Raw genomic sequence first — 18,658 nt, forward strand, 5'->3', positions numbered from 1 at the left:
GAAAGCTTTCAAACACAATTAAGTGAAAGCAATGCAGCACTCTTCCTAAAACTGAACTCAATTGCTCCAGAAGATGCAGACTGCTGTTGTTGTTCACATCAGCAAATGCTTCTTCCTTGGTTATGTTTGAGATATCAGTGTTAGAAGTGAACTTATTGCACAGTGCTGTTTATGTTAGCGCACACACAGCCAGTGGGCTTACCTGCCCAGCTAATTTAGCATTCCAACAGAGAACACAGCATTATAATCATAAACTGCTCAACGCATCTTCAAACTGGTCATTAAAAAGTCCGTTCTAATGTACCCAAATCTGATACAGAAAGCCCAGAAGAACCCAGCATGATCCTGCACATCCAGCGAGCTCAACACAGAGCCAAGATTTTTGTCCTTGCATAAAACCCAGAGGAAGGGTTTGGAAATAAAATAATAATAACAATAATTAAAAAAGAATTACAGAAGTATTCCCTTTCTAAATGTCACTTGATACAAGTTGATGGTGAACACCTATTACTCTCCTGCAAATTACTGTTCATACTTCTGTCCTGCCTCATCCAGTCATCCATCTTAGACATTCATTTCCAAGGCTCCCACAACAAAGCCCATACACTTCTAAGGTTACTGCACTAACGAACTGCATGGTTACAATCAAGGAAGGGATAATCCCCATCTTTCTTGCACACACAGTCAGTGCTGATAACAGCATACTTCTAGTGACTTACACAAGGAATTTCGCAAACCGCATATAGAAAAATTATTTCCTACCCTCCTGAAATACCGTAGCTTACGTAGCAGCAGTTCACACACACGGCAGAACACAGTTTAGGATAAAAATGAGAATCTCTAATTGACACTGCAGAGAAAATTAGATTGTAATTGCATATGCTGTATTTTGCTGATGACAATGAGGTTAGCGTTAGCAAAAGAAAAAAGTGTTATGAGATCTTTAATGACAACAGGTTATTAAGAGCTTTATCATATACATCATCGGAAATGTAACATTTCCAACAGCAGAGAGCCCCCTAGAGCTACTGCAGGAAAACAGTTCAGGAACCCAACACTGCTTATTGCAACATCTGGGCTCTTTGGCACTCTCCTCCAACTACTGACCAAACCAGATCCTACCTGCTTTAGCAGAACAGAGATTAAAACCTAGAGGGAGAAAACAGAAATCACATTTTAAGTTGAAGAAAATGGGAGTCGTTATTTGTTGAGCTGCCAGTGGACATAGAAAGCTTTAAAATATACCAATAGGTTTCAGAAACTTCATGCATGTACGTACAGCAAGGATTAAATCATACAGGTGTTTGTAGAACACCACTAAATATCCAGAAATCCAGATTTTAGAGTAAAGTGTACTGCCACCCAATTAATTGGCACTTCATGCAGTTTAAACGAATTGTAGATATATGCCCTGTAGCACAGAAAGTTCTCCATGTGGAAGCACCCCATCAATGTAAGATAATTTCTACACAGAAGACTACAATATATTCTGCTGAAATTTGGTGAAATAAGCTTCACCAGCTTTCAGTCAAACAGTGCTCAACAATAACACACAAGTGAAATTTGGCCGATCAGTATTAGATCCCGCCCATTATTTACATTCTTGTGCCTGTGCTGTAGCAGCTAGTAAGTAAAAACATCTGCTCAAAATTAAATTAAGAACAGAAAATCTCCACTGACACACAGTATGGAGTTCCTAATTCCCATCTCTCCAATTACAGTAAAAAGCCATCAGATAACTCATAGGAAAGTAACTGAACTATCTCGTTTAGCTTTACTGTCAAGACTTACAACTCTGAAGAGCAGTAAATGCATCTTTATTCTCTCCTCATTGTGAGCAAAGATTTCTGTAAAAACAAAATTTCTGAAAGAATGAAGCCACCCATTTTTTCAGAACCAACCAACAATACGTAGCATTTGGGGACAGATATCTGAAGCACAGCATACCAACCAGAGGTCTGTTGCCACATCCTAAGAGCCTAAGCTAACACTGAAATTTATGAGCCTAACTTTCTGTGTGTTAATTCAGACTTACCATGGTAAGAGTTTGCAGTGTGCTCAGGGAACAAGCTCTTGAACACTTTCAAAAAATCCACAAACAGCCTTCAAACATGCTTTCATGGGGATGTATAAAGTAATGTTTTATTACTAAAATAAATTTCTAAGAGCAAGCACTTCACTGGAAGGGGGAGGTGAAGAACAAACTTGCAATGAATATGATGAGAAGAGGTAGTATGTTTACTCCGCTGGCAGTGGCATTAAGCACCCTTTTCTGATCTCCAGTTAGAGCTCAAAAAGACACAACAAAACCGTCCTGTACAGATGGAGACAATTCAAAATGTCTTAGCACCCAGATAAATTTACATTTGAATTGAGTTGTATTTTTAATAGGAAAGCAGGCGATAGGTAGCAGTTTATAAAAAACAGGCATGTAGTGAATTCCCCAACACTATTAATTCATTTTAGGAAGACAGGGTTTTTTTCCCCTAAAAGACAGTTTTAAAACAAGGGAATTCAGACAAAAAATTAATACAAAGCCCCCTAGCCACATGATCAAAATGGTTTCATTTGACCTTCTAAACTGTACTTTCCCACATTTCAGGCTGGGTTTCACTTTCAGGCTGCATTTCCTAGAATGCCATTTTTAGGATGTTCTAAAACTCAAACAGAAGTGCTGTCTTGAAATCAGTCTTTTCAGAAGACTGCCCATAGACCTGAAACCAGAGGTTGCTACACCTAAAGAGTAACAGGCAAGCAAGAGTAATAACGTCACTGTCACCACTTAAATCCATCAAGTGGCTAGAATGAATTAGTATGACCTATTTTAACTTGTCCTGAATTTACCAAGGTTCTTCACACTGACTTGGGCCAAGATGGGTCTTCTAAAAACAGATACTAAACAAAAAAGAGTTAGCACCAAAAAGTTCAGTTCATTCCCTTCCCCTCCCTGCACATTCCTGCCTTATTTTCTTACATGAACCATCCACTCCACTGTCTCGTGATCATCCTATCAAAAAAATCTACCTTCAGCCATTTTTCCTTTGGAAGAACTGCTGTAAGCATCTTTAATTTCTCTTCATATCTTGCAGGCATGCCCATAATCTGCCACTTGATTCCCTAATATTCCCTCTTCGTAAAAGTCTGTTATCTCTAACCTCACCTATGTAAATTAGGAAAAAGAGAAAGAGACAGGAATTGTCTCACCACTCTAAGGAGGTTTTAGAGTTCATGCTCTATCAGATTGCCCAGAAGTAATATTCCAGCTTCACTTTCATGGTAAAAAATGGGAATATAATCTGCTGGATTCATATTTGATAGAGAACTAGCCCAGCAGCCAGGAGCATACACAAAAGAAGTCTACTGCAAACAGCCAAGCTGTCAGGTGGAACTTGAGAAGGATCTCCCAGTGTTATGTGATTGCTATGTGTCTGGTAAATACAGACTTCTGAGCACCCTCAACTATAATGGGGAAAATGTTTTCCATTTCCTATTTAATTCCTAAAGAGAACATGCAAAAGAATTGTCAAGGTCTCACTGTTCTTATCTCCTCTCCTTGGTCATTCAGCTCTGTGAATAAATCCATTCTTTCCTCACAGATTCCTCAAGGCACAGACGTTCTTCCTCTGTCCCAGACAGCACCGAAACACAGGAGACCTGTTATTATCAGTCTACAGGCTCTCAGAAAAGACCGGCCTTAAAAGGAGCAAAGCCACAAGAGCGCTCAGTCTAGTGCAACAGTATCACGCTAGATACAATGAATTCATACACAAGAAGGTTTTTTGTTTTTTTCTTTTTTTTTTTATAGCCAGTGAAGTTAAATCTCTTTAATGAGAACAAACTGTATCGAAATTAATACTAAAAGCAGAGGAAAAATAATGAAGTTAGTCTAAAAAAACTCATAAGATGAAATTAAAGCAAATCAAGTTTTACAAGGAGATTGTGTCTTACATTATTAGACTAACAGATATAGCTGGGAAAAATCAGTAAGCTTTCAAGCAATTATTAGCTCTTTAATTAAAAATCATATTGCATTATCTTTTTATATTTAACAAGATCCTGAAAAAGGACTACCTAATAATGTAGGAATAGATATTTTTGCTAATAGATGAAGCTCTAGAAGCTTCACATTTCAGGGAGTGCACCAACCACTGTTGGCAGGGTTGGCAGGAAGCCTCTCTTTGTGCTCCTCTGCGGCTGTGCAGAACAATGAGCAGGTCTTCCACGGCTGCAGCCTGTGGTCAGGGGACAGGATACTGAAAGGTCACTGGTCTGATGGTGGCAATCCTCATGGTCCTCTTATAATTTGTTTTCTGAATTGATGTCATGTTGTGATCTGTGTTATCTCTGGCAGAAAACATTCCTCTGACCCAGTGGGCTTCGTCTGCCCACCTCAACACGGTACTGAAAAAAACCAGAAGCTGCTGTCCTGGCAGTGAGGGACACAGTTCCCCCTTCCAGCTATTTCTGTCTTAAGCCCACTGCGATATATATATATATATATATATATCATATTCATTACTGGATTTTACTATACTACTACATTTTGTCTCAGGCCCACTGCTATGTTCAATAATGAATTCCCAGAGAAGGAAATTACCAGAAAATTTTCACTGTTTTATGTAGGTTGGTCTGCTCTCTGTTCTAAACCCCAAAAACTCATGACCATAGACTCTAGTCCTGTCTGGATGCACAGATACACTAGGTTATTACAAGATTGTTTTTCTATCTTACTCCTTTGTTTTGATGCCTAACAAACTACAAATAGGCAGCATTATTTCCACACTATTAACACCGGTGATCCTTTTATTTTCTGAAATAAAACTGTGTTCTTTCATAACCAAGTACAACCTCCATGTGTGAAGGATCAGTGTAAGAGAAGACGGGGCTGAGGCATAAAAGAAAAAGTATTCTCAGGTGGAATCAGTTGTACACCTGTGCTGAGCGACAGAGCAGGCTCACACTGCAGCTGAAGAGGAACAAGAACACACAGCCATTCTCATCCACAACGCATCAGGGCAATAAACTCGACGTGTACAGGGAGAGTCAGAGCAGAGTCCTCCGTTTCTTTTCCCTCCCCCCATAAAATGTGTATTTCTGCAGGAGATATATGGCAACTAGTTATGAAAGTCAAGCAATTAAAAGGCATTTCGGGGGTATTCACGGGACTGCACCAGCCACAAGTGCCTGACAGCTCTACGCGTGTGCAAGTCCCTGGAGAGCCATCACACTTCAATTACTATCACTAACATTAGTCATTATCAGGCTGGCTTCAGTCCCCGGGGAAGGCAGCTTGTGATGGCAATATCCAGCCTCTCCTTGTAAAACAATTCATTAGGCAAAGCGGAACAGCTGGGGCAGCCACGTGGAGGTCTGCGGAGTGGCCGCCCCACCGGGACCTGCAGCCCCCCTCCTTCTTTTGGAGAGGGGCAGCCACCACCCCCACGACAGCTGTAAAAGCCCCCGGGGACACTTCAGGTTTAATCAGTGCTCCTTATACTCCAGGGAAGCGTTTGACTGCAAACTTAAACTAATGGCACTCAGAAGGTTACGACAATCATCAGATAAGAGGCTTTAGGGCATTTTTATCTTGTTCTAATGCTCACAAGCTAATGAGGCAATAAGAGACAGATACTATCAGACATGGTCTAGCAACATGACACGCAGGGGATGTTCAGAGCATTTGCTGGTGATGCAAGAGGCAAGTCCATGATAGATGCTGTAGAAGAAGGCTTCAAGCTCAGAACAACTGAAACAACTCAATAAAACAATAAAATGCTAGAAGGATTTTCACACAGCCTTGTACACGTTATCACCTGATCCAAACCAGAGGAGACTGGAAGGGAAAGAGCAATACCCCTCCAACATCCCAGCCTATTCGACAAGTACACTGTACTTCCTTTCTCAAAGAACAAATGCTGGCTGAACTAAACAGCAGGAGTGATCCTTACATACTGAGCAAGCCCACTGCCTCTGAGCTACAAGGTCAATGGGCCACCAAACAGGTAAATAATGCCTGGTATTAGTATGGACTGTTATGCTAACATTTTTTAACCTTTATGCAGCTTGCAAATAGAAATATTTTTATATATGACATCTGCAAACAGCTGGAAATAGAGTTGTTTTTCTTAGGGACCCTACTAAGGCTCCAGGCCAAAGCACATTTGATCGTAGGATGTTCATTATCACATTCTCATTTTACTTCTAGTAAAGACACAATATGCTAATCATGCCTTCCCATGGCATATAATAGAAGCAAGCAGGGGATGACAGACAACAGCATACAGAATAGGATATGTAATCACACAGGCTTCATATGCTGTTTGTTGTTGTGTTTTGTGTTTTTTAAATCTCTTTTTCCACTGTCTTGCAAAAGAAAGTCACCATGAACTCCACCACACAGTTGCAGAAACGGGCATGTGAGAAGGCAAACAAAAAGGCCAAGCAGAACAGTGGTCATGCCAGAAACCAAACCAAGGTATCCAAAGCCTAGGGAGATTTCCACTAGGACCAGCTGTAACCCTGCAAACAGGCCCAACTATCCATACATACTATGCCAGAAAATTGCCCAGTATGGAAGGAAGTAACCTTCACTCCTGCCAGAAGTCAAAATTTACAGGAAAACATTTCAGAAGCAACACAGGGATAATATTTCCATTAATAAATACAGAGGAAATGTTCTATTAACATGGAATTAGCAGAAAAGGAAGAAAAGGCAAAAGTAATTTAAATAACAGATACAGAGCAGTTGCAAAGGTTTGTAAGTCCCTGCCAGAGCATCTCCCAAGATTTGTATGGCATTTTTGTGTTTCTTAAACCATAATGGAAAAATGCACATAACCTTATGCTTGATCAAACTTTTCCCCATCTTCAATTCCTCCACTGACAGTAGTCTACAAGTTATCCTGTCAGAATGAGAGTAGCAAAAAATAGGCTTCTGACAGTATAATGTAAGAACATTTTGTTTGTAGTCATGTTTCTTTTGGTGCCAAGCATGTGGCAGGTAGAAATGCTTTAATGTGACAGCCCATTCCCTTACTTTTGTGGCTAAAAGCTCTTCAGTCAAGCCCCATTGACCCCCCTGCTTGTCTACACGAGTGATGTTGGTTTCACTGTTCATTTGAGCTGAGACACACAAGAACCTTCGTATACATTGAGAATCACTCTCCTCCGCTGCTTAAAGAGTGATACTGAATGCACTGTACCTCCATATAAAGAAAAATAGGCTCCCCAGCCTCAGTTGCCCAGATAATGATCTACTCTGTGGATGGAAGTATTTGAAAGACCATTTCTCATCCCCCCCAAAGTATGAAAGCCACCACTTCCATACAAAAACCCTGAGGTTTTCTGCTCCTAACCAGGCTGCCCACGTGGAGGCACATCAGAAGAGTTCCACCTGAGATCTCCTGCTCAAAGCTGCTGAGCTGAACCAACTGCCTGGTGCTCTGTTCAGGTGATGCTGGGGAATGCAGGCTTTTAACTTACTCCTAGACAAGATCTTACATCAGAAAATCATCAGATCACTGGATGATTTGGGTTACAAGGGCTCAGGAGGTCTCCTACTCAAAGCAGAGCCAACGATGGGGTCAGACTGCATCACTCAAGGCTTTATTCAGTGAGGCCCGGAAAATCTCCATGATTTTGTGTCAAAAATTATTTACACAAATAATCACAGATACTATTTATTACGATCTCCCTTTGGAAAAATACATCCAGAAGACTTAGTAAAATATCAGTGAGCTGCATTTGGGGCTCTCAGAGCATACCTGACATAATGAAAGTTTGTTTTTCACAGTCACTTTCAATTTTTAAAAATACTTCTGAGAGAAAACAACTGCGTATTTAATGTTAACAAAAGCTAGTCAATCACAAATAATCCAACCCAAACCACATAATTTACAAAAGAAGATTCTACATAGAGCATGTAAATACATACTGATAAAAGTACCAACAACAGACATCAAACAGAAAATAACTGCAGAGAGAAACTGCAGAAGTTTTAACTTTGACATGTTTAAGAGAGTTTTTGGAATTTTCTCCTCTTCAAACTCCACCAGTATACACCTCCTTCTGCAGCGAGCTGGCATCTCCATCAATGCCTGGTGATTAACGTGCTGTATTAGTACCCTCCATCGAAGTCCACAACAGCACTTTCCCCTCAGAATAAGGCAGGGAGAAGAAAGCTAAGATGCAGAAATTTCTCGAAGCTCAGAGAAATATTTATTCCACCTCAAAACCAGACAGAAAACATCCTAAAGATCCAAGCAATGTTTGTTTGTTTTTTCATTTTTTAAATAATATGACAGTTACCTAGATACAGCATTTGTTTTATGGTAAGAATGCACAATGTATGCATATGCTTAATATCATCTTTGATATCATCAGTAGACTGCATCTCCCTGATTTTGTATTTAGGAACAGGCTGGACCTGCTGTTTTTTTTCTGCACGTAGAGGGCAACCACACACCCACTTATTTAAAAAAAACAATAGCAGCCAAGGTCCAGACTCAATTTCCATCCTCACCATTGCAACCTAATCTCCTGGCAAGTTAATGCAAATCAAAGCGAACACTTCTCTGACACTGGTAGCAAAGCGTGTTCCTCTCCCAAGAGAGACCTGTAAAACAGGACAGTCACTGACAGCAGTACAATTACTGACACAGATACAGACTTTATGGACATGTTTATCTCTGCTGTAAATCCACACTCTCTCTCCACTCCGATTCATGAGTCATAAAGAAATTGCAGATAATGAAAAAGTTGGAGAAATTTACAGCGTGTCGGAAACCTCAGACAGCCAGAAGAAATTAAAGAGCTGACTGAGGATAAATCACACAGGTACAATTAAAACTTCCTATACCTTCCTCACTTCCAAACTGGGGCACAAGCCAATGGCGATGATGAAAAGTTGAGGTCATGACTCCTCTGACTGTAATTATTTCTTAACTACCTACATGTCAAAATTAGCCAATTCACAGATCATGTATGAATGCCAGTCTCAGGCTGGTATTCTGATGTCTCACTCTTCCACCAGCAGGAATCCTGCCAGTAAATAAACCACCCAGCGAGCAGTATAAGGAAAGGTGATTTCCTTGCCCCTCTGCAGATGCAGAGTACCTCTTACCATATCACTGTGCATTAAAATGAAGGAGATCTATGGCGTGGGAGGAGGAAATAAAGAGAATCAGGAGAAAGGCCAAGGTTTCACATGGAAATCACAGCAGCTTGGACATTACAGTGACAGGGTCGTATAAATACCCTAACAGATAACAAGTGGTCTTTGCACCTTTCTGAAACAACCAAGTAATGACTGAGAATTACTATGAATGTAAATCGAAAACAGCCTGTATTATCTCTGTATTTTTCCAGAACACACATACCTTGTAAGGAAAACAAAAACAAGCATTAGCATTGCCATAGATTGTATAGTTCCTGAAAAACCCTCTGATCATTTCCCAGCCCACAAATGAACCATCCATAATGTGAGACATTTTCTTGGAGAAGTCTACTAATTCAGCTAAGTAAATCCTTATGCTAACTGCATATTACAGAAATCCAGTGTCCAAAGAACATAATTTTATTGTCCAGCTATAAAACTCTGCCTTCAAGCTTTGAAGCACGATGTATATACTATTTCACAAAGTCCTTGCAAACACAGTACTAAATAACAAAATAAGAGAGAAATATGCTTTCAGGCAAAGCTGAAATGCAATGAAAATTCATTCAGCAAGGCAGGAAAATGTAAGGGAGCTGACCAAGAAAAACAGTTGCTACTAAGAAAATTCTTCACAGAGCAGAAATATTACATGGAGGCATATCGAAGCACATGCATCTCAAACCGCTTCCCTCCTAAGCAGGATAGCCCACATCACAACAACAAATAAATTGTTTATTTTAACTTTAAGGACATAATGAGGACTAGACTTGCCATAAAATACTCTATTTCAAGCCCAACATACTTAGGCACAGTATCGGTGATTCCAGAACACATTCTCTTCTTTCTTGTTTTAGATGAATGGACACACTAGCGCAAGATGCACTACGCTTCTGGAGGTGCTGGCTTTTAACAAGGAAAAAGTGAGCATCCTCCTTACTCTTTTGTCAGCAGTCAAGATACTCAGAACATTGCTGCATCTTCCTAATCACTGGCACCAAGATTCTTGCTGTCTTGGATCCACAGCATGCGATTCTCCTTCACTTCACTTCACTTCCTCCTTCTTTCTCTAAGTCAGGTCTCTTCCCTAGCTCCACCACATTTTATTTCTTCAAGGAAATAGTCTTATTCAGCAAAGCGTCTGCTCTTCTAGGTAGATTCCAAATCCTCATTTTTGCCAATAAGAAACGGTGAGAAACCAGTTGACTATCCGTACAATGCACACCTTTCTGTTTCAACTTCTCAGACCACAGAAAGGGAGCAAAAGCTGGCAACGTACAGCTTTTACTAAAGTGGATCGACACAAGAGATCCCAGAAGATACCATGAGATCTTATTGTCCTCTACAACGACCTGAAAGGAAGGTATAGGGAGCTGGGGGTCAACCTCTTCTCACAGAAAACTAGTGATAGGACTAGAGGGAATGGTCTCAAGTTGTGCCAGGGGAGGTTCAGGTTGGACATGAGGAGACATTTCTTCTCAGAAAGAGCAGTCAGGCACTGGGATGGGTTGCCCAGGGAGGTGGTGGAGTCACCGTCCCTGGGGGTGTTCAAGGAAAGGCTGGATGTGGTGCTTGGGGACATGGTTTAGTGGGTGACATTGGTGGTAGGGGGATGGTTGGACCAGATGATCTTGAAGGTCTTTTCCAACCTTAATGATTCTGTGAGACTGACTCCCCACTGACACCTCAAATATTAAAACCCTCTTTGCTTACATACCTGTTAATCTGTTGAGTTCCTAAAAATGTAATAATCTGAAACATTTTGTTACAAACAAGTCTGTACACAGTCTAGAAAAGGCACTAGTCAATTAGAAAAGACAGCAGTAACTGTACTGTACTAGGTGGGGACATGTTTGCACATGTAAAGTAAGGCTTCTGAGTTTAAAAAGCCTCCGTGTTAATTGACTCAGGACTAAACAAGGAGCAGTTAGGATCAGTATTATCTGATCAATTACATCATTAACATTCTAAGTCTGCTGGGGTACACAGGCCACTAGTTTTGCATGGAGCCTAGAGGCAATGTGTGTATCCATACAATGCACACATAGATCACAATCATTTTGGTTGGAAAAAAACCTCCAAAATCATCTAGTCCAACCCTGATGCAAAGTGTGTTGGCGCTACACGTAGACACTCCCTGAAAAGATGATCCATTACTGAGAAGCAGAGAGATGTTTCAGTAAGGTGATAAAAAAATTAGGTCCTCCCTCCTTTCCTTACTTCCATTCTAACCCAACAGCTTACACACAGTCCAAGTTTAATGACAAATGAGGTGTCATCCTGTTTTTTTAAAGCTTAAAAATAACACAAGCTCAATCTCCCAAAGACAGAGTACAGCCTCTGACTTAAACCTATCCTGTGATCAACATCAAGGGGAAAAAAAATAAGTGAATTCACATTCAGTCACGTTGGGAAGACCTGTAACAGCTTTGAAATTATCCATGTCAAGAGCAGGCTGCAAGGATCACAGTCAGATCTAAGAAGTAAATGTTTCAAAACATGCCACAGTTAAATTCTGCTCAAGACAAGAGGAAAAAGATGGAACTGCTCTTCTCCTCCAAACCTCCAAAGCTGAACTTACAGGCAAGAGATCACATATGACAGCGCTTATCTGAGAGAAATGAAAAACTGAAGACTACCAATCTAAAAAGGAATGGCAATCTGTAACTAGCCTGGAGTTCAGAGGGACTCCCTGTATGATTTTCCAGAAATTTCAGAGGCTTGTGAGGCTGCAGAGGGCTACAATTCACAGCCTAGGACAGCTTAACTTGGGAGCAGGGTGGCTGTTCCTCATTCCTACCTCCATCAGTCTCTGGAATCTTCCCTCCGTCATAGGGACACCTCAGTGATTTCTGGTAGCAGGTGCTAAACTACCATGCATTACAGTCCAGCCTATTACTAACATTCAAAAAGAACAAAAAAAAAAAAAAAATAATAATTCTACCCCACCATCTCATCTCCGACTGGCCAATGCAAATACCTACAGAAGAGCCTAAGACCAGGGCAAGCACCTAACCCAACCTGCATAGTAATCTCTCCCAGCTTTTTGCATCTCCAAGATTTCTAAGCCACTGGTGACCTCTTTGCGGTCAGACACTCCTGATGGATTTATCATCCAATAATCTGTCTCGCTTATTGAATAAGATAACTTCGGGCCCACAGCCTTCAGAGGCCAATGAGCTCTTGACTATACCAGACAGTGAAACCTCCTTAATTTTGTCTTGACACTATTTTGTTCTCTCTGGCTCCCATACTTTAAGAAAAAGTGAGGAGTTGTTCCCCATTCCCACGTCTGCATTCATCAGTTCTACACACCTTTTTCCACATACCGCACCAATTGTCCACCTGCAGGCTAAAAACCCCTAGTCGCTTACTCATTCCTCGTATTAATGAAAACCATCACTAATCCTGACTGGCATCCCCCACAGCACCCAGGTGTAACTCCTGGGGCCCTTGACAGCCTGCATCAAGCAGCTCTGCCACTGTACGTTAGCGATTCAATTTGCTCAGACATGCTAAACATGTATGGAAAATAAACAGGTGTTGCACAAAAGAAAATGGAAGCAAAGCTGATAGAGCTCAGCAAAAAACACGCACCGCAAAACTATGGGGGACACTTGGCTGAGTATTTCAGGAACTGTCTCATTGCACTTGAAGTATGAGGGCTTGACATTGGCAAATACAGTCTCTTACAGTCCTAATCCTACAGGAGTACAAAACAACATCAATTCCAAATAAAAATATAACAAAAGAGTAGACTAACACTGCTGGTAGGGAAATTATAAGCAGTATTCACGTTTGTGGGGTTAGTTATCCCATATTTTCTAATATTTAAGACAGATACTGCATACAAGCACCATTACCTTCCCAAATGTATCAGGCCTTTAGAAGACCAGGCATCTCAGGTGACTTTTTTTTAACTAGTGATCTTTATTGTTGGAGCTGCACTATGACAGCACAGCAGCCTGATAATCATTGTAGCATCAGTGAAATTTTACAAACAGGAAGCATGGCTGTGATACAGGGCATATATACACTAAAGGACTTCTGAACTAGTCTAGCAAGTGGTACCCAGAGATGTTGGAAATTCATAGTAGGGCTTTCAAGAAGTCTCTGGACAACCACATTCCTTCAGAGATGCAATGCTTTATCTGCTTCTCCATCCTACCTACTTTATCCTTTTACAAATTGTTTTGTTCCAAAGTTTGGCAAAACAAAAGCTTTAAAGAAAACTGTTTTATTCTGTGGTGCAAATAAGCTCCAAATTATGGAAGATTAGTCCATCTTTAATAGGCAGTTTAATGGCCTGCATCTTAGTAAAAGGGAAATTAATGTTTGGGAGATTGTGCCATCAGAAACGTACAAAAAACACGCTCACTCATCATTTATTTCGTTAAAAAAACTTGGGATAGTTGCAAGATATCTGCCAAACATAAGTCTTTTAAGCTATGAAGAAAAAAGCCAAGTCAGCAATTGATTTTGCACAAATATGAACTCAATTTATTAGGTACTACTGAAGCTGGAGGAATTGGATAAACAGCTGGAAAGATCAACAGCTACCTTATTCAGAAAGCAGTCACTGTTCCCTCAGAGGAGGAGGAGGGAACTGGCATTACCAAAAATTGCATTAACCATTTCAGATGGCAAATGCCTATCTCAAATTGTGACATTATCATCCCAAACTCTGAGACTGTTGTGTTATTGAATAAAGCTACTGCAGTCCAAACAGATGCATGCCACACTGCACAAAAATCTTAACAGAGGGAAGGATGCTCAACTCCTGAAATGCCCATAAAAAATACTGGAGGAAGCTCTGTTAGCATTATCCCAGTTCGAATGACATTTGCTGCATCCGAGACCTCTGACATTAAAAGGTCGCCTCTGAAGTTTCTAGTTGCTATTTGATGAACTTAGTGTTACAATCAAAGCAGGGCAAGCCTATTCAGTTTCACCCAATAGAGCAATCTAGTCACGTTAACAATTTAATTCGATTCACAGAAACCACAGGGCATTCAACAAAATAGCCAGGGTTAAAGAAAGTAAAGGTAAGCCTATAGGAAAGAGAGGAGGAAAGTTAGTTACAAAGAGCATACGCTTGTGAGAAGCACAGGAAAGCAAAAGAGACAGAGAAATCCATGTCCGAGAAGCTAGGGACAAATGGTACTACATATAAGAGTGTGGAATCCATGTAGTATTCAGCCATTCCTAGGCAAATGCAGTTGAGATGGACAAAGCATGCAATATAGTTTTTTTGTTTGTTTGTTTTTTCCTGTATTTATCTAGAAATACAGCTTGTATAGCTATGTCACAAATGAAAACATTCTCCTTTAATGTCAGGATACAGCCTTGTTAAAAATGCTTTTGAAGAAGTCCCACATGTCACTCATGAATTACAATACAAATTTACAAGAAGGGTGCTGTGAACTGGTTTAGTTACAGACCTCACAACAGAACTACAAAGGCACTAAATCGGTATGTTTTGGTCATGTAGTGCTGCAGGAATTGTTCTGGTCCTGAACAGCATTTCATAAATAACCTGAACAAACACAGAAGCCTTTGAAAATACAAAGGAATTAAAATGTAGAAGGGGAGCATTGGAAGGAAAAGCAAGCTGACACAATGAAGCAGGATTGTTTCTCACATCATACAGGTGAAACCTGTGAAAATACTGCCAAAAGGACAGTACACATTTAGAACAGGAAATGTGTCAACAAATGTCTTGGGAAAAAGGAACTTCAAATCATGACTGAAAGCATACAATTTTGTTTGAAAAGGTATGAAGAATGCTATGAGAAGCTTCATGCTGCCATCTAGAGGAGATGGGTCAGCATGTTTTCTTAATCCTGTTTTTGATAAGCAGCTTCGATGATCAGGCACATAAAACGTGGAGTAATGCATTTCAACATACAAAGATATAATCAAATCATATACCTCTGAACCAAAACCACAAGTCACTTAACTTTAATAAACACATCTTTTGTACATTTCTTCTTGTTCTCTCACTTATCTAAGTCTGCAAGAGGAAATAACTTAAAGACAGTATTGGAAAAAATGGTTCTGAGAGGCCCTGTTCCAACTCAGCATTTTTTTCTGTGAAAGTTTTCCTAGGATAAACGTATATATTATGACATACAAAGCATTATGTATATTACAGATTAAAGGAAATTTGACTTCATTGGCAGGTAGTTACAAACATGAAGAGAGCTTTCATAAGCCTTAGAAATTCAAGAATTCAGTTACAATAGACTAATGGTTATAACTCTCAGACCTCAAACATTTTTTCCCCTCACTTAGTCTTCCTTTCGTATTTGTTCTCAGTAAAAATAAATAGAAATGCAACAAAAATTGCTAAGCTTTGTTCACTTGATGTAACTTAGGCTCTGCTTAAACTCCATTTAGCATAGCAAAGCTGTTTGACATGTAAGCCTACAGCTTAACTGAGAAAGCCAATCAGCCAGTCTTTGTATTTGACTAAGATTTCCTTTGTTAAAGTATAACTTCTACTCCCCTAAATGCTTCTTACAATCTTAAAAGACATTAGCACTGAAAGTAAAATAAGTTTTTAAGTGCAGGGAGTGTGTTCAAACAGTCTTAATGATCTGTTGATAAAAAAAGCATTAGAGCATTCTAGGCTTACAGTTGGTAAGCTTTCAAAGCTCTGTGCATAGCTCAGGAGTAACTGCAGCTAAAGTCTATGATAGGCCAAAATTAGGCAAAAGTTAAACGTGTCAATACGCACGGGTAGTGCTTAAAGGAAGCACAATCCCCTTGAAATCTTCAAAGCTGGATCAGCCTGTCAACAGCAGTCCTAAATGTGATGATGAAAGCAGCAGCTTCAAAAAAAATTGATAAAAACTGGTTGTTGCTAAGGGGGATGAAAGTCAATTTTAGAAAGCAGTGACAGCACCTCCTGCTACAGCTGACTATAAAAAAACATATAGCAACTACAGGAACAGGAAGAAGCATGAGCACTAATTGCTAGCAAAATCCTACACACAAGTTTCAAGGTGTAGGCATTACAGCATTACACAAAGTTTCACAGAAGTACTGCTACAAATATTCTGAGAAATAGCTTCAGCATCTGTGCAGGAAGTGAAGGAAAGTTACATTTAACTTAAATAAACAGGTAGGTAAGTCAAAGTGATATCTGGTAACTCCTGCTAATATATTTTCCCCCATACAGGTAGGCTGTAAGCTGGAGAAGTAGGTTCTGTTCTGCAGGTGCCCTCTCCCTGTTTTGAAGGTCACAAACTACTGTGTTATCTTATCACATTACTAGACCTTAAGATTCAAAATAGAAGTCAAAACCCAAAGATAAGAAATTCTAAACGTGCCCTGTTAGGTTTCATTGCACCAGGGTAGACTCGTTCAGTGGAGCACACTTCCCCATCAGAAGATTTCCTACTGCACCACCACAACCATGAGATATTTGCCAAATCTGCCAACACTTTTCCAACTACAGCTTTACCACAAGAGCATGCTGTAGTGGGAAGACCTGCAATGCAGTCAGTCACATCTACGCATAGAACTTACATTCATCCAACCCCAGCTGGTAAGCCAAGTTTTGCAGTCCACGAACCTTCTCCATCAGGTTAGCTGTAGTGAGGCTCCCCAGCTCTAAAAAGAGAGAAAAGCACAATTTTTAACACAGTCTATAGACCTCTAGTGGCAGTTTATAAATTTACAATTTCACAGAGCAGTCAAGTAATACTTTCTACAAGTTCAATTTGAACTGTACGAAACATGGTCTTTAATCCTTACAGCTCAGACACGAGAACCAGCAAGAAATTACAGCCATATAGAAAGCAATTTGCCCTACTTCCATCAGAGAACAATTCAGCTGGAATTCACACGACAAAGAAGAGCAAGTTCAAGGATGATTACTACAAATGACTGTAATATGCAGCGAATATATGCAGCGAATCCATATGCTAGCTAACCTTGCTGCAGCTTTTCATACAGCCTTATAAACAACCTTTTCACTGGAGATCTCAGTTACAAGAGTGAAAACACATGCACACAGCATCATTCAACAAGCCACTCAAGCAATCTAAGCTGGTCACCAACTTTAACTGTTTGAGGTCTACCAAAAAAACCCTTATGCCTCTTCTCAAACAGGAGAGACCTATTGTATTTCTCCAGTAAAATATTAGTAAGAGAGGTAACTGAAACATAATATATAACGTTACACATGCCTCTGATGTCAGGATATTTTCCTGGAGATGACAGGAGTAACAAAAAATTGGGGTAACTGACAAGATAAAGAGACTGCTAATCTAGATCCTTCAGCTGGAGATTCTGCAAATACAAGGGCTAGAGATCGAAGGCCACAGGGCTCACTGATAGGAGTTTCAAGTTTCTTGCTTTCAGGAGTGAAATAAATTAATGAGATAATGAAAAAAGTAAAAGTAATAAGAGCACAAACTACAAGGCATCCAGGACAAAAACTCTGAAAGAAACGCCAAACAGCACAGAAGGACCACTCCTCATCCCTACACCTCCCAAAGGGTTCAGAAGCAAGCCCTTTATCCTTTCCTTTTTGTAAGGACCAAATTCCCACCTGCTTTGACAACCAAACTCCCCCCAGCTCCCATACTCACCCTTTAACATATCTATATCGTCGTTTTCCAGCTCCGCCATCCATTTGGGAGGAGAACTTGTAATAGGCTGTTTGGAAAAGAAGAAGAAGAAGCGGAAAACAGACCGCGCTCAGACAAGGGCATCTTTAGGAACATACAAGAAAGTTTGAACTACGCTTTAAGGCCAGTTAAACTGACAGGAAAAGTGAGGGTTCTAGGTGCTCTGTGGAGGTAATTTAACACATAATGTTGTTTTCTAGCTTCCCCTAGATGTTTTAGGCATTAAAGCAGGGCATTAACACCCACAAACTAAGGAGAGGACCCAGAGGAGGCTTCCCTAAAGCTTAAATCGTTTCCTTCCAACCCGGGCTCCCGAGGCAAGGCTCAGCGAACTGCAGAAGGCTCGGCCGGGACGCGGGCGGCTTACGCTTTTGAAGGAGGCGGCGAACTCGGCGACTCCCGGCACTGCAAGAGAGAGACCGGCGGTGAGCGGGGCGGGCGGCGGGAGCGACCCCGCCGCGGCTCCCCCCCCCAGCACAGCCCCCAAAACTCACGCTGCTCGGGCCACAGGTCCGGGGAGGCCCGGTCCAGCTTTTCGAAGCTCAGCAGCGAGGCCTCCAGGTCGGCGCCTGCAAGAGACGGCGGTGAGGGGGCAGTGAGGGGGGACCCAGGCCCGCCACCGCCAGCCCCCTCCCCGCCCCGCGCCTCACCGTCCGCGGCAGCCGCCATCTTGCCGCGTCACGTGACCACGGCCAGTGGGGGAGGGGGAGGATTGAAATTCCGCCTTCGGCCGCGCGGCCAATCGGCGGCCCGGAGCGGGGGGCGGTGGAGGCAGAGGGGCGGGGAGGGGGCGTGGCCGCCGCCCGGCGGGCCAATGAGAGGGCGGGAGGGGCGGGGCGAGGGGCGCCGCTGAGGGGCTGCGGGGCAG

The 18,658-nt window shown here is 41.3% G+C and overlaps 1 protein-coding gene across 5 annotated transcripts in view; it reads right to left on the reverse strand.

The window, feature by feature from the left end:
- LIN52 (lin-52 DREAM MuvB core complex component) overlaps window positions 1-18,569 on the reverse strand; it is a 44,232-nt gene extending 25,663 nt beyond the window's left edge. Inside the window, exons 1-6 of one of the 5 annotated variants that reach the window (XM_035328643.1) lie at window positions 18,441-18,567; window positions 18,285-18,359; window positions 18,158-18,195; window positions 17,752-17,818; window positions 16,685-16,768; window positions 13,435-14,202 (exon numbers count right to left, since the gene is read on the reverse strand). In XM_035328643.1, the coding sequence (XP_035184534.1) occupies window positions 14,144-14,202; window positions 16,685-16,768; window positions 17,752-17,818; window positions 18,158-18,195; window positions 18,285-18,359; window positions 18,441-18,459 (342 nt within the window). In that variant the 5' untranslated portion in view covers window positions 18,460-18,567 and the 3' untranslated portion in view covers window positions 13,435-14,143. Of the gene's footprint in view, window positions 1-13,434; window positions 14,203-14,891; window positions 15,945-16,684; window positions 16,769-17,751; window positions 17,819-18,157; window positions 18,196-18,284; window positions 18,360-18,440 lie in introns of those variants that run through there. The other 4 variants (XM_035328645.1, XM_035328644.1, XM_035328642.1 and 1 more) reach the window with 4 other exon arrangements.
- Between the last annotated feature and the right edge of the window lie 89 nt (window positions 18,570-18,658).

The sequence above is a fragment of the Oxyura jamaicensis genome, chromosome 5 (genome assembly GCF_011077185.1).
Source record: "Oxyura jamaicensis isolate SHBP4307 breed ruddy duck chromosome 5, BPBGC_Ojam_1.0, whole genome shotgun sequence".
NCBI lineage: Eukaryota > Metazoa > Chordata > Aves > Anseriformes > Anatidae > Oxyura > Oxyura jamaicensis.